Source organism: Pseudophryne corroboree, chromosome 6 (genome assembly GCF_028390025.1).
Source record: "Pseudophryne corroboree isolate aPseCor3 chromosome 6, aPseCor3.hap2, whole genome shotgun sequence".
NCBI lineage: Eukaryota > Metazoa > Chordata > Amphibia > Anura > Myobatrachidae > Pseudophryne > Pseudophryne corroboree.
In genome coordinates this window covers 598602925-598624951 of record NC_086449.1, presented here as the reverse complement: position 1 = coordinate 598624951, position 22027 = coordinate 598602925, and the positions used below count along the sequence as shown (strand labels likewise).

Below are 22027 nucleotides of genomic sequence, written 5' to 3'. Positions count from 1 at the left end.
ATGCATACACACACACAAAAAAAATGTCCGGCACTCACGCTTTACCGTGTAGAATCATCCGACGCACAACCTCTCCCAAGAGCATATAAACAAACGTAATGGAGGCACTCAAAATAGACGACACCACCGCTGGTAAAGTCGACGTTTCAGGGACACCTCCCTTTTATCAAGACACCTGTCCTGACGTATTAGTCAGATATGCAAACATCATTATTAGCGCATATGCATGCATTCTCCCTGTGGGCATGTGCAGTGTGACTTTCAGCTATGCAAAGTGTCTTGATAAAAGGGAGGTGTCCCTGAAACGTCAACCTTACCAGCGGCGGTGTCGTCTATTTAGTTCTCGAGTGCCTCCATAACGTTTGTATGTATATATGTGTGTGTGTGTATATATATTTTATAATAATTTTTTTTTTTTTTTTTTTCCCCCCATCCCATTCCTTATAACTTTAATTTTCCAGCCACCTCCAAGTACCATTTTTAAAGTCTAACACATGTAATTGCGCACACTGAAAATTCAGAAGCCGCGTACACATGTAATGGCAGTCTTGCCTGGCTGGAGAGTACATCAATCACATCAGTCAGGTAATGATGTGTGTTAACCCTCATCATGTTATAATGTTAACCATAAACTTCACCAGGATTCAAATCCCTAGCACGGAAATTAAATCCATGGGAGAAATGTTATTCACACATGACAGAAGATGAAAAAACAGTTGACAATTTCATAACACAAGATAATGCTCCAATATTGTTCTATTGTTTTGCTATTAAATGTGTCAAAGTATAGCATTAAGAGTAATAAACAGAGTAATAAACACAGGCAACTAAACACAACTCAAAGAGAAAAACATTCTTATTAATGTAAGTGTTTTGGAGCACTTACCTGTGGGCATATACTCCCACCAACGCCCAGCACAAAGATCAACCATTTTGACGACACGAAGGTACAGAGTCACAGCTTCCTTCAGCTTCCGGGACAGGCATTCCATGCACATGATGTCCTGCAGCGGCAGGTATCTGCACAGATAACACATACATTAAGTTAGCATCTAAACATTCAGGCCATGATGAAGAGTTGAACTTACACCACTTTTCATAGCTGAAAGTCACACTGCGCATGCCCACAGAGAGAACGCATGTATATGCGCTAATAATGACGTTTGCATATCTGACTATTACGTCAGGACAGGTGAAATAGGGATGACAGGGGTGTTCAACCGCAGGCCAATTACAGTAACGGTATGTTCAAACAAATCCAACTCATGTATATACATCAGTTAGGAGGCATATCACTTGCACCTGCTAAATGGCAGGTACAAATACACGTAGATGATTAGGACTTATAGTAACTAGATGCATAAACTCATGATGGGGGTTCAGATGCATTGCAAGATGTGTATGGTTCTGTGCATGGTAGATTTTGTAGACACTCATAACGACATGGTTGTAATGATGACATTGATTATAACGACATGGTTGTAATGATGACACTGATGTAAATGTGGACAATGCTTTTAGTCTAATTCTATGCCTAACCCTAAAAGAAATGTAGACTCCTTGTCAATGTTGTCATTTAACCATGTCTACATCATCAATGTCGCCCTTCTGCTGTTGACATTGTAACCAGAGATATTCTGACTGCATACCATATATAGGCACACCCACACTACTTACAGTACGTCATGCAACAAGAAACAGCCAATATATATGTACGGGGCTGTAACTAAGGATGTGTGAGTGGTGCCACAACACAGTTACTGTAGTGACACCGTGCAGCCAGCAGAGCTACTGCAAATTGTATTGGAGCAACCATAGGATGCTCAGGCCGGGCACCCTGCAGTCTGTAGATCAGGGGTGGACAAAATGTAGATCGCGATCTACTGGTAGCTCACGGAGCACCTGCCGGTAGATCACAACCAACTTAACCAGCTCCCAGTAGTGCGGCACGCTGGTGATGTCACCCGCACGCTGAGAGGAGCCCACCACCGCCGCTTCTCTTCCTTCAACTGCCTGGTCTGCCTGTCATGGTGTGCTGTCATAGGGAGCTGCTATTCCGTCTAGCTGCCTGCTTTGTAGGTAGTGTTTGGCGGTGTTATTGAAGTGTTATATGGGGAAGGGAGAGGGAGGAGGAGCGGAGTCTGAGACAATTTAATATATGGGGGTTTTTTTGTGAGAGAATTTTTTTTTTTTTACTTGTATGGGGCAATTTTACCACTGTGTGGGGGCAATGTATTTTTACTCCTGTGTGGGGGCCAATGTGTTTTTACTCCTGTGTGGGGGACCAATGTGTTTTTACTCCTGTGTGGGGTGGCCAATGTGTTTTTACTCCTGTGTGTGGGGGATCCAATGTGATTTTACTCCTGTGGGGGGTGGGGGGGGGGGGGGATGTGTTTTTATTCCTGTGTGGGGGGGGGGGGGGGGGGGCAATGTGTTTTTACTCCTGTGTGGGGGGCCAATGTGTTTTACGCCTCTGTGGGGGTCAGAGAGTTTTTACTCCTGTGTGGGGGTCAGTGAGTTTTTGCTCCTGTGTGGGGCTCAGTGAGTTTTTACTCCTGTGTGGGGCTCAGTGAGTTTTTACTCCTGTGTGGGGCTCAGTGAGTTTTTACTCCTGTGTGGGGCTCAGTGAGTTTTTACTCCTGTGTGGGGCTCAGTGAGTTTTTACTCCTGTGTGGGGCTCAGTGAGTTTTTACTCCTGTGTGGGGCTCAGTGAGTTTTTACTCCTGTGTGGGGGCTCAGTGAGATTTTACTCCTGTGTGGGGCTCAGTGAGTTTTTACTCCTGTGTGGGGCTCAGTGAGTTTTTACTCCTGTGTGGGGCTCAGTGAATTTTTACTCATGTGTGGGGGCCAATGTGTTTGAAGTTTTTACTTGTGGGAGCCAATTTGTGATTTCGGGTGTTTTGTCCCACCTAGGTAGATCACGAAAGCTTTTCAGCTTTCAAAGTAGATCGCCAACTCAAAAGTCTGGCCACCCCTGCTGTAGATCCTCGGGGCTTCCTTAAGGTGCTCCAGGCGAGTGGTCCTGGTGACAGTGGCTTAGGTCTATTCAAGTGAAGCTACATGTTAGTGAGGACGAGGCTGACATACGGCTGAAAATCATTATGGCGCTGTATAGTCCAATGTCTTTCTGTAACATTTCATTCAGATTAGTCATCGTGCATGAAATCCATCTGTAGTGCTGTACTGAAGATAACTTACAGTTGGTCTCAGTTGGTCTCTCGGCAGAAGCATATTTCAAGAGGCCTCCTGTAACAGTCTGTATGTATGTATAAAATGCCTAAAACAATTGTACTGTAAGACCCGAACAAAAGTTACAAAAAGGTGATTCTCCAGAAAGTGAACATAAAGTCCTGTGCATCAATGCTTTAAAAAAATGTTTTCCTTTTAAACTTGTCTGTTAAGAAATATTGTTGTTATATGAAAACTTAATTGCTTAGTAGCAATGTCTTACCCTATAACTTAGGACCCACTAAAATCTTGGTATTTTGCAGAAGCATGTCGTTAATTTGTGTAGCTGTCCTGTGCATCAGGGAGAATCGCCCACACAATTCATTACAATGCAGTGTATTTCTGGCTGCTTGGTTCCCTTTTTGCACAATAGTCAGTTTATGCATATAGTGCCACCATGTTACATGCTGTACAGAAAATAAGATTTTACTCACCGGTAAATCTATTTCTCGTAGTCCGTAGTGGATGCTGGGGACTCCGTAAGGACCATGGGGAATAGACGGGCTCCGCAGGAGACTGGGCACTCTAAGAAAGAATTAGTACTACTGGTGTGCACTGGCTCCTCCCTCTATGCCCCTCCTCCAGACCTCAGTTAAGGAAACTGTGCCCGGAAGAGCTGACATTACAAGGAAAGGATTTTGGAATCCAGGGTAAGACTCATACCAGCCACACCAATCACACCGTATAACTTGTGATAACATACCCAGTCACAGTATGAACAACAACAGAGCATCAGACAAACCTGATGCAACCATAACATAACCCTTATTTAAGCAATAACTATATACAAGTATTGCAGAAGAAGTCCGCACTTGGGACGGGCGCCCAGCATCCACTACGGACTAAGAGAAATAGATTTACCGGTGAGTAAAATCTTATTTTCTCTAACGTCCTAGTGGATGCTGGGGACTCCATAAGGACCATGGGGATTATACCAAAGCTCCCAAACGGGCGGGAGAGTGCGGATGACTCTGCAGCACTGAATGAGCAAACACAAGGTCCTTCTCAGCCAGGGTATCAAACTTGTAGAACTTTGCAAAAGTATTTGAACCCGACCAAAAAGCTGCTCGGCAAAGATGTAATGCCGAGACCCCCTCGGGCAGCCGCCCAAGAAGAGCCCACCTTCCTTGTGGAATGGGCTTTTACTGATTTTGGAGGCGGCAATCCAGCCGCAGAATGAGCCTGCTGAATCGTGTTACAGATCCAGCGAGCAATAGTCTGCTTTGAAGCAGGAGCACCCAGCTTGTTGGATGCATACAGGATAAACAGCGAGTCAGTTTTCCTGACTCCAGCCGTTCTGGCTACACAAATCTTCAAAGCCCCGACTACATCTAGTAACTTGGAATCCGCCAAGTCACGAGTAGCCGCAGGCACCACAATAGGTTGGTTCAAATGAAAAGATGACACCACCTTTGGCAGAAATTGCGGACGAGTCCGTAATTCTGCCCTGTCCATATGGAAAACCAGATAGGGGCTTTTACATGACAAAGCCGCCAATTCTGACACACGCCTAGTCGAAGCTAAGGCCAATAGCATGACCACTTTCCACGTGAGATATTTTAACTCCACGGTCTTAAGTGGCTCAAACCAGTGAGATTTCAGGAAACTCAACACCACGTTAAGATCCCAAGGTGCCACTAGTGGCACAAAAGGGGGCTGAATATGCAGCACTCCCTTTACAAACGTCTGAACTTCAGGTAGAGAAGCTAGTTTTTTATGAAAGAAAATGGATAGGGCCGAAATCTGGACCTTAATGGACCCCAATTTTAGGCCCAAAGTCACTCCCGACTGTAGGAAGTGAAGGAAACGGCCCAGCTGGAATTCCTCTGTAGAGGCATTCCTGGCCTCACACCAAGCAACATATTTTCGCCGTATACGGTGATAATGTTTAGCCGTCACATCCTTCCTAGCCTTTATCAGCGTAGGAATAACCTCATCCGGAATCCCTTTTTTTTTTACTAGGATCCGGCGTTCAACCGCCATGCCATCAAACGCAGCTGCGGTAAGTCTTGGAACAGACAAGGTCCCTGCTGCAACAGATCCTGCCCTAGAGGCAGAGGCCATGGGTCCTCTGTGAGCATTTCTTGCAGCTCTGGATACCAAGTCCTTCTTGGCCAATCCGGAACAATGAGTATTGTTCTCACTCCTCTTTTCCTTATGTTTCTCAGTACCTTGGGTAAGAGAGGAAGAGGAGGAAACACATAAACCGACTGGAACATCCACGGTGTCACCAGTGCGTCTACAGCTATCGCCTGAGAGTCTCTTGACCTGGCGCAATATCTCTGTAGCTTTTTGTTGAGGCGGGATCCCATCATGTCCACCTGTGGCAGTTCCCACCGACCTACAATCTGCGCAAAGACTTCTTGATGAAGTCCCCCCTCTTGCGGGTGGAGGTCGTGCCTGCTGAGGAAGTCTGCTTCCCAGTTGTCCACTCCCGGAATGAACACTGCTGACAGTGCTCGTACGTGATTCTCCGCCCATCGAAGAATTCTGGTGGCTTCCGCCATTGCCACCCTGCTCCTTGTGCCGCCTTGGCGGTTTACATGAGCCACTGCGGTGATGTTGTCTGATTGAATTAGCACCGATTGGTTGCGAAGCAGGGTCTCCGCTTGACTTAGGACGTTGTATATGGCCCTTAGTTCCAGGATATTGATGTGAAGGCAAGTCTCCTGACTTGACCACAGCCCTTGGAAACTTTTTCCCTGAGTGACTGCCCCCCACCCTCGGAGGCTTGCATCCGTGGTCACCAGGGCCCAGTCCTGAATGCCGAACCTGCGGCCCTCGAGAAGGTGAGTACTCTGCAGCCACCACAGGAGAGACACCCTGGCCCTGGGGGATAGGGTGATTAACCGATGCATCTAAAGATGTCATCCGGACCACTTTGTCCAGTAAGTCCCATTAGAAGGTCCTCTCATGGAACCTGCCGAAAAGAATGGCCTCGTATGATGCCACCATCCTTCCCAGGACTCAAGTGCAGTGATGCACTGACACCTGTTTTGGTTTTAATAGATTCCTGACCAGTATCACGAGCTCCTGAGCTCTCTCTATCGGGAGATAAACCCTTTTCTGGTCTGTGTCTAGGATCATGCCTAGGAGAGGCAGATGAGCTGTAGGAACCAACTGCGACTTTGGAATATATAGAATCCAGTCGTGTTGCCGTTACACTTCCAGAGAAAGTGATACGCTGTTCAGCCACTGCTCTCTTGATCTCGCTTTTATGAGGAGATCGTCCAAGTACGTGATAATAGTGACACCTTGCTTCCGCAGGAGCATCAACATTTCCTCTGAAATTGGTAATGACAATCCCGTACCGCAATTCTGAGGTACGCCTGATGAGGTGGATAAATGGGGACATGAAGGTATGCCTCCTTTATGTCCCGAGTCACTATAAAATCTCCCCCTTTCAGGTTTGTAACGACCGCTCTTAGCGATTCCATCTTGAACTTGAACCTTTTCAGGTATATGTTCAGGGATTTTAAATTCAATATGGGTCTGACCGAACCGTCTGGTTTCGGGACTACCACATGGTCGAATAATAACCCCCTCCTTGTCGAAGGAGGGGAACCTTGACCAACACCTGTTGGAGATACAATTTGTGAATTGCAGTTAACCCTGTTTCCCTCTCGTGGGGGGAAGCCGGCAGGGCCGTCAGTGAGGAGAACTCTTCTCAAAGTCCAGCTTGTATCCCTGAGACACAATATCTATTGCCCAGGGATCTAACAGGGAGTGAACCCACTTGTTGCAGAACTTACGAAAGCGTGCCCCCACCAGGCCTAGCTCCGTCTGTGGAGCCCCAGCGACATGCGGTGGATTTTCATAGAGGTCGGGGAGGACTTCTGTTCCTGGGAACTAGCTGTGTTGTGCAGCTTCTTTCCTCTTGTCCCGCCTCTGGCAAGAAAGGACGCACCTCGGACTTTCTTGTTTCTTTGTTCGAAAAGCTGCATTTGATAATGACGTGCTTTCCTAGGCTGTGCAGGAATATAAGGCAAAATATCAGAATTACCAGCTATAGCCGTGGAGACCAGGTCCGAGAACCCTTCTCCACACAATCCTCAGCCTTTCATATGCCACTTAAGTTGGCATCATCTGTCCATTGCATATTCTACAGGACACGTCAAGCAGAAATCGACATAGCTTTGACTCTAGGACCCAGTATACTCATGTCTCTTTGGGCATGTTTGATTATATATATATATATATATATATATCTCTTAAGACAGCATCTTTAATATATATACATATCTCTCTATATACATATCTCTCTCTCTCTCTATATATATATATATATATATATATATATATATATATATATATATATATATATATATATACATATATATATATATATATATACATACACACACATACTAGGGACTCAATTTTTGCTGATAAGGTACCTGTCCACACCGCCCCAGCGCTATAAACCCATGCCGACACAATCGCCGGTCTGAGTAGTGTACCAGAATGTGCACGCTATCTGCAGGATCCCTGAGAATAGCTAGGGCTACCTTCTGGGCAAACGTGACACCCTAGGGGAAGATTCCCATCACATCCTGGCCCTAGTGGGGAAAGGATACTGCCTGAGAATTCTTTGTGGGAAGCTGCAGTCTCTTGTCTGGAGATTCCCGCTCTTTTTCCACATGAGAGGAGGGAAATTTACCTCAGCTTTCTTCCCCTTAAACATGTGTACCCTTGTGTCAGGGACAAATGAGTCATCAGTGATTTGCAAATCATCTTTCATTACAATAATCATATATTGAATACTTTGCTGCCATTTTGGCTGTAACTTTGCATTATCGTAGTCGACACTGGAGTCAAACTCCGTGTCGATATCAGTGTTTATTATCTTGGATAGTGAGCATTGTGAGACTCTGAAGGTCTCTGCGACATAGGGACAGACATGGGTAGATTTCCTGTCTGTTCTCTAATCTTTTGTGCAATAAATTCACCTTAGCACTTACACATATCCAAACAGGTGTCGGCGTTGTCGACGGAGACACCCTCTCACACACATATTAGCTCCATCTCCTCCTTAGTGGAGCCTTTTCTCAGACATGTCGACACACACGTACCGACACACCACATACACACAGGGGATGCTCTATTTGAAGACAGTTCCCCCACAAGGCCCTTTGGAGAGAGAGAGTATGCCAGCACACACCCCAGCGCTATATGACCCAGGAAACACACAGTAACTTAGTGTTAACCCAGTAGCTGCTGTATATATTGTTTTTACGCAAAATTTATGTGCCCCCCCCCCCCCCTCTCTTTTTCACCCTCTCTATCGTGCTTCTGCAGGGGAGAGCCTGGGGAGCTTCCTCTCAGCGGAGCTGTGGAGAGAAAATGGCGCTGGTGAGTGCTGAGGAAGAAGGCCCCGCCCCCTCAGCGGCGGGCTTCTGTCCCGCGATTTTGTGTAAAATTAATGGCGGGGGCTCATGCATATTACAGTGCCCAGCTGTATATATGCTGCTTTTTGCCAGGAGGTAATCAATTGCTGCCCAGGGCGCCCCCCCCTGCACCCTACAGTGACCGGAGTGTGTGGGTTAGTGTGGGCGCAATGGCGCACAGCTGCAGTGCTGTGCGCTACCTCATATGAAGACAGGAGTCTTCTGCCGCCGATTCTGACGTTTTCTTGCTCCAACCCGCCGGCTTCTGGCTCTGCGAGGGGAACGGCGGCGCGGCTCCGGGAACGGACGACCAAGGTTAGGTTCCTGTGTTCGATCCCTCTGGAGCTAATGGTGTCCAGTAGCCTAATAAGCGCAACCTAGCCGCAGTTAGTAGGTTTGCTTCTCTCCCCTCAGTCCCACGTAGCAGAGAGTCTGTTGCCAGCAGAAGCCCTCTGAAAATAAAAAACCTAACTAAAATACTTTCTTATTAGCAAGCTCAGGAGAGCTCCCTAAAATGCACCCAGCTCTGTTCGGGCACAGATTCTAACTGAGGTCTGGAGGAGGGGCATAGAGGGAGGAGCCAGTGCACACCAGTAGTACTAAATCTTTCTTAGAGTGCCCAGTCTCCTGCGGAGCCCGTCTATTCCCCATGGTCCTTACGGAGTCCCCAGCATCCACTAGGACGTTAGAGAAAATATTTAATCATTCCCATCAGTCCTTGTTCCATTGGAACTTACAGTCTAACTCTCTACCACACATAAAAACATACACTAAAGCCCATGTTTTTGGAATGTTGGTAGAAACATGAGCAATTCAAGAAAACCCAGAATAAATAGGGATTTTTGTTTACTTACCGTAAAATCTCTTTCTCTGATTCCATCTAGGGGACGCTGCGCACTTACTTACTAATAGGGGTTAGAGTGTGTGGGATGGGAGTTTGGCACAGAACCTATAAAAAAAACTAACTCCTCCCCCCTCTAACCCCTCCCATCTCCAGCCTGACCAGCAGATTACCTCAGTTAACGTTTAGCAAAGCCGGAAAAGGCAGAACAGAACATATATACGGGAGGGATCGCAGCGTCCCCCAGATGGAATCAGAGAAAGAGATTTTACGGTAAGTAAACAAAAATCCCTATTTCTCTTTCATCCATCTGGGGGACGCTGCGCACTTACTAATGGGATTTCCCAAAGCAAGCTAATTAGAGGAGGGAGACACAGACGACATAGCAGTCTGCAAAATTTGATGCCCAACAGAGGCAGTCTCCAAACCAAAAGTATGAAAAACTGAAGAACCTTGTGAAGGTATGTACGGACGACCAGGTCGCCGCTCTACACAGCTGTTCGACAAATACACCGCCGCGAACAGCACAAGAAACTCCAACAGGTCGAGTCGAATGAGCCCCTAAGGAATCATGAACAGGCAACGCCTAAGAAACATAAGCCTGCTGAATAGCAGAATTAACCCAGCACGTCACCATGTTCTTAGAGGCCAGCCAGCCACACTTGGGCGCAGCAAACAAACCCAACAAGGTAATATGTAAGGTTCGAACGACAACCAATAAGGCCAAGTACCGACCCTCCCCGGATGAGCCCGGGACGACACAGAAAGCACAATGTGTTGAAGAGGAAAAAACAGATACAACTTGTGGTTTGTAAGTAAAACCACCCTAACTGCATAAACAAAAACACTGTAAGAGAAAAGAAACCGCAACTCAACAAGAGTCCAGAGGCCGGAAAGGAGAAACAGGAGCCATTCTGGAAAGTAAATTCTAGAGCAGAACCCTGTCTCCTAAGACAAGAAGACAATGTAGCTCTGACAACTGTGTTGCAGAAAAGATAAGAGGCTGAAAGGACTAAGAACTCCAGCTGAGTGACCGTTAAATACACACCAACGATGACAAGTGTTCTGGCATTGTGATTGGTTAGAGACCCAGAAACGTAGTATGGCTTGATGACGTTGTTCTCCACAATCACGTCGTCACAGTCAGAAGAGACAAAAGCCCGTTGATGACGCAAAGGTTGAGAGTGGAAAGCTGGCCGGAAAGGTACCCTGTAAGGAGCCCTGGTCACCCTGGCCTGAAGCATTGCAGAACATAGTCAACAGGCAAATCCGAAGCGGATTAGGAAAACCGAAAGAGCCACTGGTCAAATGCGTTGAAGTACTCACTAGATTTTGCCAGAGGTAGAATAAATATGCTAGATGAAAGTGAGAAGGAGCTGACACGGCGTCCATGATTGCCACAAGAGGATCCCCGGAGCGATCACAGTACCAAGGAAGCCCTGAGGTCTATGTCGGCTAGTCATAGACACACCAAAGCCAGAAATCCCCGCTGATTTCACATACATTAAGGAAGAACAGCCTGACGATCCAGGAAGTCCGCTTCCCAGTTGCCCATTCTGCAACTGGAGATGACAGATATTGCCGGAATCCAAAATTCCGCCCTCTGCATATGTTAGATACTGTTCCGATGGCTCTCCAGCTACAAGTGCCACAGAACAATTGATATAGGCCACAGTGGACAGACCTTGTAGAAGACATTGAGCTGGAGTCAAGGCGTTGTAGATCGCCCGTAGATCGGAAGTTACATTTCCACTTCGGACATCAGTTTCATTGAAAATGCCAGAGTTGAAACCAAAAACCGTAATGTGTGAAACTTTTGACTGTAGGTATGACCCTCCATGTCGAGACAGAATGAAGTCCTATGAGTCAGATCTGTATTGTGTAGCCCAACGAAAAGATCGACCAATGAAAATATCTTCGTATTTTAATTGAGAAGCTAAACTGCTGTTTATGTAAACTCAATCCTGCCTGAGATTAATAACATTGAATCTGAGATTGAAGAAACCCGGCAGGAGATCGGGGGAATGGAGCCACCTGTAAAATCACCACTGTCCTGCAGAGGAAGTGTATGCCTGACCCCTGAGTCTATTCTGGTCAGTAAATCCTGCTCTCCGCCAAAGTTCGAGATACCAGGTATCGAAAAGAATACCACCCATGAATAACATCATCTGCGAAGGAAGAAATCCAGAACCAAGGTCCGCTGTAGAACAAAGTGCATGAGACAGAGCTCTTTTTTTAACAACTGACCCAAAATGGCAGCGATGCCCAGATGATGGGAAAAGGATTGGACTGAATACTCCTGTGGCGGATAGCGAACAGACTGCAATGATTAGAGCCCGTCTCTTGGATGCAACATAAACAAGATGGGCACTAAAGAATTTTGCTTGGTACGTGTTCCCCAAGATTCAGAATATATGTCCGTGATACAAATTCAGTACAACCAATGGACCAGTGGACTCTGAGAAAGTTGGTATCTTTCCCACTGGGAACCAGCCTGTCCGACTCCGTGGCCCCTGCAGAGGGCACCTCGGAAGGCCGTGTTCTAGGCAGACAAATGCCTCCCAAAAGAATACACATTTTCCTGACATAGGTTAAAATACCCATTTCTCAGCTATTTACTCAGAATGAGAGTTATTTGCTCCTGCCTGCAAAGTACGTTGTAATTTGGAAGCAGAATTTCACGATTCGCAACCATAATGAATAGAAGGGTGTCATAGCCAGGGAAAAGATGCAACATTGAGTAGATAGGGAATAGAGCCTGAGAGACCAAATCTGTCAATGGATAATTTGAAAAGGATCAGCTGCCACAAGAATGGACAACTTGCATTATCCAACCTACAAACGGTTTAAAAATTCATGCATAAGCCAGGAGAGCGCGTAGTAATATTCCTATCAGAATGAATACCAATATAATAACGGTCTCACTGTTGTCAATCTGTGATGACTGTTAAGGTCACATACTGTACTTTAGTAAAGACAGTCGCCTTAGGCTCTCCCATGATGGATGCGTCCACTAATTATTAGTGGAACCTTCATTAGATCAGTGTCTTTATCAGCGAAAAGGATAAAGAAATACTGTCTCTAATAATGAGACACCGAAACTGAACCGAAAACAGTATGTACTAGAGACAGACACATTTCCCTGGAAATATAAACTTTTGCATCAGGTGTGTAGTCAGACTTCCATCAACATTCTCTCAACGTGAAGAAAGAGGTGGAAACCAAGAAATTCAGTAGATTATTTCTTATTTCTATCCTGAAGGATCCTCAATGACAGGATTTATCTCACCATTTTCTTTTGAAGAAGCCTCAAAATGCCTCTGAAGTAAAGGAGCTATATTGTCTGTCAAAGACCAGGCTCGCTGCACAGTATGAACTGATTAAGGAGCTTTGTCCAGCCATTTGGCAATTCATGAGTACATAGAGTACAAGAAATAGAAAAAGTCTGTTTGAAAGGTGCACCGGTCCCGGAGGTACTGCAATACCGGGTCAATGCGTGGAGTGGACAGAGCAAGCTCTTCTTCCATCTCCCTGTTCTAAAAATCCATTTAATACATGGCCCCCAAATAGGGGGCGTATCAGATATTAAACTGATAAGAATAGATACTACACCTGATCTTAGCCAAAAGACCAAGAAGCGATCTTTTTACCAAGACTAGCGGCTAAGTAGTAAACAGAGTACCAGACCCATTACATTGACATAGTGTAAGGAAAAGTAGACTCAAAAAAATACCGGTATTTGTGGACCGGTCCTGGAACCCCAATCCCTGCAAGTACAGGGAATATATATACATATATAACTTCACACAGTTATGGGCATACACTGAACTGGAGGGAGGTAGGTTCAGGGGAAATTTAAGGAAAAAATTTCTTCACAGAAGGGGTAGTGGATAAGTGGAATAGCCTCCCATGAGCGGTGGTAGAGGCTAAGACTGTAGAGCAATTTAAACCTGCTTGGTATATGCATATACTTCTATTTAAACAAGCTCATGGCCTCAGTGCTGTGAGGCAGCAATGCTAACCACTACCCCATCCGTATTATTCTGGATTGGGGTGTGTCTGGCCCACAGAGGCATAAACTGATCCCTGGAACCTCCCGGCTGCTCCGCAACTAGTGTCCCGGAGCATGGGGTACCTGTGTCCGTGCTACCTTAAGGAAGTCTGGAGCCACATTGGGAACATGCAATTAAATGTATATGGGAATCAAACCTGTGTACTCTATCTTGCCAATACACAGCATTAGCCCGCCACGCTATTGGAGCTCCTGTGTAGTAAACTACTGAACTTGCCTTTCCTTTAGGAGATTTGCTGGTTTACAGACCATGGAATATACAAGGCCACAACCAAAGCACACAATAATGTTCCTCTTAACTCTGTGTGCTGTGGTCCAGTTCTACCGACTGAGCTATAAAGCTCCTTTTATAACATGATGTTTGTAAACAGGTAAAAAAAAAAAAACTGTTGTTTATGTCAGAATAGCACAACACTAGTTAAGAAATGATCCCCGCCTGTGTAATAAACAGGGTGAGATAAAAATAACTTCATTACAGTGAGACTACCGAAATATAGGCAGACAAGACATAAAATTGGGAGATGCAGATTTCTGATTTAACCCAATAACACTTGTATTTTCTGATCCCCGCCTGTATAATAACAGGGTGAGTCAGGTTTCTGTCAGATAATCTCCTCCTCTGTTGTGCAGCGTTCCCTGTTCAGACAGCGTTGATACAGAGGGAGTGGGTAGTAAAATGGCGCCCGCTGGTTGAGTCCGTCCCCACAGACAGTGATGGGCGGAACAGTAAAGACCGGCAATGCGGGAAGAGCACGGCGGGAAGTCCCTTTAGGAGAACGGCCTGTAGCAGCCGTAAAACTCCTTCAGTTATACAGACGCGACTACCGCTCCCCTTCTGCAGTCCCGCCGCCGCCTGCCCTGAAGCGGAAATGGCAGGATCCGAAGTAGCGGTGAGCGGCATGTCAGCGGCGTGATCCTAGCCGCTCTCAGTACCCTGCTGCGCGCCACTGCCGTCTAAATGGAAATAGTAATAATGGGACACTGTCCAACACTGCCAGGGCAAGTTGTCTGTCCTACCTGATATAGTGCCTCCTCGGTGCTGTGTCCGGTAACAGAAAGCCCCAGAGACCTCTGGCATGGTGACTTTCTAGAGGCTGGGTGAGTGAGAAATAAGGCACACAGCCGCCTTCTATATAACTTAACCCCACTCACAATATGCTTGTCGCCTGTATACAGGGACTAAACATAAAATCAAAACAGATAGGAAACAAAAACCTACTAAAATCTAAGAGCAAAGGAAACTGTGCCTGTCCTTTAAGGCACAAAACTAAAACTGAGGTAATCTGCTGGTCAGGCTGGAGATGGGAGGGGTTAGAGGGGGGAGGAGTTAGTTTTTTTTATAGGTTCTGTGCCAAACTCCCATCCCACACACTCTAACCCCTATTAGTAAGTAAGTGCGCAGCGTCCCCCAGATGGATGAAAGAGGCATAGGGGCAGATGTATTAAGCCGGGTGAAGTGATAAAGCAGTGATAAATGCAAGGTGATAATGCACCAGCTAATCAGCTCCTAACTGTAAATTTACATACTGGAGCTGATTGGTTGGTGCGTTACCACCTTGCACGTATCACTGCTTTATCACTTCTGTATCCTTTCTCCAAGCTTAATACATATGCACCAGAAAACCATGCACCATGTTACAATAATATAAAAACAGTTCCACAACCCCACCTATACTTGGTACACATCTTGCATTCTGCTACATTCAGTACAATATACAGAGCACACAGAAAAACATCTCTTTGCTACTAGTACCCCTTTCACACCGCAGCTTGTACCCGGTAATTTGCCGTTTTTACTGGCTTCCTAAACGGTTCGGGCTGCGATGTGAAAGGGTCACCTTCAATTTACCGTTTACAAAATACCGGTATTTTGAAACAGTGAAAAAGCAGGGTCCTACCCGTTTCAGACCCGTTTAATTGTGCAGTGTGAAAGGGTCTGAAACGGTATTTGCAAGCCCCAGAAGGTGATAGGCTGTCTCCATGTGTGATCTCACCAGGCAGAAGCAGGAAATAAACATTTAAAATGACAGCCATTGTTTTGTATGGGTGAAACGCGTTCAGTGTGAAAGGTACCAAACCGGTAATGAAATGGTAATATACTGGTTACAACATGCGATGTGAAGGGGGTTTAACTGCTCAGACCCGTTTAAAGAACCGTTTCAAAAGCAGGTTTTGCGATGTGAAAGCAGCATAAGTTTTCTTTTTGTCTCCATTCCAGATGCCTGTCAATCATGCTACATACTGTACATCACTTTAATCTACATAAAATGAAAAATTTAGAGGGGAATTCAATTGTTAAATAGACGCCCACCACTCAATTGTGCTGTCGTATGGGCACACATGCTGCCGTCACGGACATTTATTCTCGCAGCCGCTCAAAGCTGGCGAAAAGAAATGTGCGAAAAGTAACCTATTTGGGCAGCAACGGCACTTTTCACATCACATCCAGCACTTTGGTCGGGTTTAGCCATTTTGTGCTATTGAACCTGGTTTGTCTGGGCGCGATCAGTGCATTAAAAAAACAAAACCTTTAGACGGAAGATTGGGAGCGCAAAAAAAAACTGAATTGCCCCCTGTGGTTTAGTTGTTTCAAGCAAATAAAGGCCTTTAATAAAAAAGTGATAAAGGAAACGGGCATTTCCAACAACTAAGCCCAAATGCTTTAGAAAAAGTAACCTACTGTATAAAGCCAAATTCTACTGTTGTGAATAGATAAGAGATACTGGTAACTGAAATCCTCAGTTCATAATCAGGTAGGTTGGACATATTACTTCTTCCCAACAGGAATATTTATAATATTGACCTGATTTAGTCATATTCCTGACTGATTAGATACATCTTCATATTTAGGAGATACAGTATGGAACCATTTTTAAAAATAAAGTGCCTTGATGTATTAACAAGAAATACCAATTAGCATACTCACTTAAATATATGACAAAGTACTTCATGAGACAGCTGATTCATATAATCCTTAGGATCACTGGATTTGCAGTCTTCTACGCCTTCAACATTTGCTCTAAACGGTTTGACCGATTTCCGCCGAGGCCCCATATTGAACCTCTAAATTAGGTGTAATCAATCTTCTTACAACTGAAAGAGTGAAAAAACAGTACAGCTAAAGGGAACGCCAAATTACTAATATCAACATTTACTTACAAAGCACCAGCACATATTGTTGCACTTCATAAATAGGAACAAAAACAAGACCGGGTAATAACAAAGCGGTAAGACGCCCCTGCTCCAAAGCGTATAGCCTGTATCAGTTACACTGGTGAATACTGTATTGTACCTGATCAGCAGATTTTAGGTACTACTTTATGTTCTTTTTTTTTTGTCTGTTGCAAACATAGCAGAAAAAACAAAACCAATATATTGTAGACATGCATTTCTCCAGCTGTGCCAGCAGGTGCTGTTACACTCAGATCCAGAGATCACCATACTGTTATCTAAAGTATGAACAGAGATGCATGTGATAAAAATCACTCACAAATGTTTATAGATATATAAGATACTGTAGAAGATACTGTAGATAGATAGATAGATAGATAGATAGATAGACATACATACACCTACATATATATCACACATAAAATTATAGTTTTTACTCTGCATAAACAAAATAAATCAAGGCTTATTTCTTTAATATGGGGAAAGCAGCATTCAGTATGACATGCAGTGAGTAGTGAAACCGTGATGCACAACTGCTGAGAGAAGAGGTTCCCTGGGGCAGGCTACAGGCAGATGCCTCTGTCACCTATATGTCAGTGAGGACAGCGCTGGACACTTTATGCCACTAGCAGTGACTGGTGTTATCTCTCGGCCTCCCTGCCATTACCTCCGTGCTAGCTGTCTGGTACGAGCTGGCCCCGGGCCGGTGAGCAGCTGTGGTACCGGACGTACCGGAAGCAAAGCGCAGGCGGCCCAGGCAAACACTTCCTGACTGACTGCCGGCCCATCGCTCTGTGCACAGCCAATCGGCGGCCCGTGAGGGGACAGCCAATAGCAGAGACGCTCTTACATGTCACACTCAAAGGGAGGAGGAGAGCGGCGGTTGGATGTTAGCGGAAAGCAGTTGTACTGTGTACAGGAGTGGGGCGTGCTGCTGCACTGATGTGTGTGTGTGTGTGAGATGGGCAGCTGCTGGCTGTGCTGCCTCTGTGCTCAGTACTAGTGTAGCTGTAGCACCATGTAGCAGCCGCAGCAGCTTCTGGGGACATTGGGGGTAATTCAGAGATGACAGCAGCAACAAATTTGTGATCAGTTAGACCAGGGGCGTTTTAACAGAGGAGAGGGCCTGTGTGCACCTTCGAGTGAGCCCCCTCCTATGCACGGTGCAGTAGTCTCTCCCGCATTGTGCCCGAGTATACTGCACATGAGCAGGTTCCGGAGACCAAATGCGCATGCATGCAGCCATTTTGGCTGCGATTTGTGCTGCGACTGCACGGCCGAAGCTGAACTCCAGAAAGCTAAGTATTAAAATATGGGTGCAGTGTGGGCCTCCCTGGACCCAGAGGCCCCGCGTGCACATTGCACCCTTTATAGAAATGCCTATGAGTTAGGCAAAACCATGTGCACTGCTGGTGTGGCCGAGATCGTCCATACTGGCCTGCATGCAAAAGCGACGGGGCACTAGCGATGAACGAGCGTGGGGCCGCACATCGTTCATCGCTGGTGCCTCCACACTGAAAGATATTAACGGTATCTTGTTCATTAATGAACAAGATCGTTCATAACTTTTAGTATTATCACCCAGTGTGTAAGGCCCATTAGAATTGGGTGAGTTATTTTGTTTCTGTGCAGGGTAAATACTGACTGCTTTATTTTTACACTGCAATTTAGATTTTAGTTTGAACACACTCCACCCAAATCTAATAGGCCATACACACATGCCGATTTTTTGAAAGATATGAACGATCTCGTTCATAAATGAACGAGAACTCGTTCATATCTTTCAGTGTGGAGGCTCCAGCGATGAACGATGCGCGGCCCCGCGCTCGTTCATCGCTGGTCGGCTGTGCATGCAGGCCAATATGGACGATCTCGTCCATATTTGGCTGCACGTCTATGGAGCCGGGTGACGGGGGGAGTGAAGAAACTTCGCTGCCCCCCCGCCGCCGGGTCGGCCGTGTCGGGCACCTCGGCGGCACATCGCCATATGTGTAGGGCCCATAACTCTCTCTGCACATATTATATCTGCCTCACCTGCAGTGCACATGGTTTTGCCCAACTGCTAACAAATTTCCTGCTGCGATCAACTCTGAATTAGGCCCATTGTTTTCTAGGTATGACCTGGTTGCTCAGGGGCCTAATATTTTTTAGCTTCTAATTGACTGTGCAATTATTTCTCTTACGTCCTAGAGGATACTGGGGTCCACATTAGTACCATGGGGTATAGACAGGTCCACTAGGAGCCATGGGCACTTTAAGAGTTTAATAGTGTGGGCTGGCTCCTCCCTCTATGCTCCTCCTACCAGACTCAGTTTAGAAAATGTGCCCGGTGGAGCCGGTCACAGCTAGGGGAGCTCCTGAGGAGTATTTCTAGTTTTATTATTTTGAGTTTGTTATTTTACAGGAGGCTGGTTGGCACCAGTCTGCCTGCTTCGTGGGACTTAGAGGGGAGAACGGCCCAAATTCCTAAAGAGTTAATGGTCCTGTTACTCCGCTGACAGGTCACTGAGCTCCTGAGGGAGTCATTCGCAAGCCCCACCACAGCGAGCGTACCCTCCCGCAGCACGTCGCCACCCCTAACAGAGCCAGAAGAAATGAAGAGTGGTGAGTACAGCGCCGGCGTCCCGGTTAGCGGGTATGGCGGCACAAGGGTAGGAGCGCAGCACTGGGTGCAGGCTGCGCTCCAGGAGGCTCAGAAATCGCATGTGTGTGTGTTAGCCGCTGCTGAGGGGCGCGCTGACCCACTGCTGACACCCTTCACGTGCTAATCGTCTGACAGGGGTTCTAACCTGCTGTTAGACACTAAAATACCTCAGACCAGTATAAAGAAAGTGCGGGAAGCCGAGCGCCATTACGGGGGGCGGGGCTTCACTATGAGCAGACCCAGCAGCCCACCTGCGCCATTTTCTCCCTGCAGGTCTATACAGAGGACGCTGACAGGGAAGCGCTGCCCCTCCACATGAACTCCAGAGTACCTCTGCGGTACCAGGGAGTTATGGGGGGAGCAAGTTTGTTAGTACTAAATACCCTATTAAGGGTAGTTAGTCTGCACCTGGCTAGTTTTATTATTAGCTAAGAAGGGGCGATATATGGATGGTTTCCTGTTAACTCTGGCTCTAAGAAGGACTTATTGGGATTTTGTGTCTGACATTTCTCCTGTGTGTGTGTGTGTGTATGTGTGTATATAACTCACATTACCATGTCAAAGGACTGTGGGGTCATTCCGACCCGACCCGATCGCTCGCTGCAGTTTATCGCAGCGATCGGGTCGGAATTGTGCCGGCGCCGCAGTGCGAAGGCCGTCGTTCAGTAGCGATCGCCTCTGCCTGATTGACAGGCAGAGGCGGTCGCAGGACGGGAGGGGGCTGGACGTTTAGGGGGCGCGATCCGGCCTACGCAGGCATGGCCGGACCGTTGGGGGGGGGCGGGCCGCGGCGGCGGCTACGTGGCCAGTGGCAGCGACGATCAATTCCCAGCCAGCCGCAGGAGCTGCGCTGGCTGGGAGTTACTCCACAAATTGAACTCCATAAGGGGGATGATTTCCAATATTTCTATAAAGTTATCCCATACTGAGAAGGAGACTCAGTTTTTGAGAAAATCTGGTGAGGATCTGATGAATAAAGACTCAGCCCTCACAACTGCGCCTATCACCCCACCCACGTATCCACAAAAGCGTACACTGACCCAGATATTGCAGGCTGACACTGATGACGATGCCTCAGATACAGGGGACGGTGAGGTGGATCTGGGGGAGGGGGGGCGGTGGTGATGCAGCTCTCACCCAAGGGATGCAAGCTATGATTGAGGCTATTAGGAATGTATTGCAGTTTTCAGAGAAGGTACCTGTTGAAGATGATGAGTCTTATTTTAATGTAAAAAAGAAATCCTCTGTTACTTTCCGTGCATCAAAGGAGTTAAACTCCCTCTTTGAAGGAACTTAGGTAAACCCTGAGAAAAAGTTTCAGATCCCTAAAAGGTTACTCCTCTTTCCTTTCCCTTAGGAGGATAGGAAAAAGTGGGAATACCCACCTATTGTGGATGCCTCTGTGTCTAGATTATCACAAAAGGTTGTTTTACCTATCCCTGGAGCAGGGATAGGTAAAGGATACGGCTGACCGCAAGATTGAGACTACACTCAAATCACTGTACACAGCTGCAGGCGTGGCCCAGAAACCCACTATTGCTTGTGAGTGGATCTCTAGGGCCATTGTAAAATTGTCAGGTAACCTAATTGATGATTTAGATACAATGAATAGGAGTGAAATTGACTTACTATTACTATTATCACATTCAGGATTCTGCAAGCTTCATGGTGGAAGCCATGAAGGAAATTGACCTGCTTAATGCACGGGTTACAGCTTTGGCAGTTTCGGCACGCAGAGAACTGTGGCTACGCCAATGACTGTGCATGCAGACTCCAGGAGAAGCGTGGAGAGCCTGCCCTTCACATGTGAGGCCCTGTTTGTGATGAACTGGATACGTGGATATCCAAGGCAACTGCAGGTAAGTCGACATATCTTCCTTCCGCAGCTACACTGATTAGGAAATCATATCCTGCACCTACACTGCAGTCCTTTCGGACAACAAAATTTAAAAACAAATCCAGGGGTTCCTCCACTGCCTTCAGAGGGGGTCGAGGAAAAACCAGAAAACCAGCAGCAACAGGTTCTCAGGAACAGACCTCAGGTTCTGCTTCCTCAAAGCCTTCGGCATGACGGTGGACCACACTGCCTGAAGAACAGGCAAGTGGGAGCACAGTTAAAAGATTTCAGTCACATCTGGGCAACATCATGCCTAGATCCCTGAAGATTGTTGCCCAGGGGTACAGACTGGAGTTTCAAGATCTCCCACCTCACAGAATCTTCAAATCAAGCTTACCAGCTTCTCAGGAAGAAAGTACAATCCTACAAGAGGCAATTCACAAATTGATACAAACACAGGTCATTGTTCCAGTTCCACCTCACTTACAGAACAAAGGTTATTATTCCAACCTGTTCGTGGTACCGAAACCGGACGGTTCGGTAAGGCCAATCTTAAATTTAAAATCCCTGAACCCCTATTTGCGGGTATTCAAATTCAAGATGGAGTCTCTGAGAGCGGTAATATCAGGTCTGGAGGAAGTGAAATTCTTGGTATCCCAAGGATGCATACCTTCATATTCCGATCTGGCCGCCTCACTAGATCTATCTCAGGTTTGCACCACAGGACTGTCACTACCAGTTCCAGGCCCTGCCATTTGGCCTCTCCACAGTACCGAGGGTGTTCACCAAGGAGATGGCTGAGATGATGCTCCTCCTCCGCAAGCAGGGAGTGAACATTGGGGGTCAT

General features: G+C 46.5%; 1 protein-coding gene and 1 non-coding gene across 3 annotated transcripts in view; both read right to left on the bottom strand.

The window, feature by feature from the left end:
- FBXO38 (F-box protein 38) overlaps positions 1–17538 on the bottom strand; it is a 178448-nt gene extending 160910 nt beyond the window's left edge. Inside the window, exons 1-3 of one of the 2 annotated variants that reach the window (XM_063928016.1) lie at positions 17367–17538; positions 16455–16621; positions 887–1020 (exon numbers count right to left, since the gene is read on the bottom strand). In XM_063928016.1, the coding sequence (XP_063784086.1) occupies positions 887–1020; positions 16455–16582 (262 nt within the window). In that variant the 5' untranslated portion in view covers positions 16583–16621; positions 17367–17538. The other variant, XM_063928017.1, reaches the window with a different exon arrangement.
- Positions 12908–13098, bottom strand: LOC134938151 (U2 spliceosomal RNA). The gene has a single exon (XR_010180778.1). It is a non-coding gene; the product is annotated as a U2 spliceosomal RNA (small nuclear RNA).
- Positions 17539–22027: the final 4489 nt, after the last annotated feature.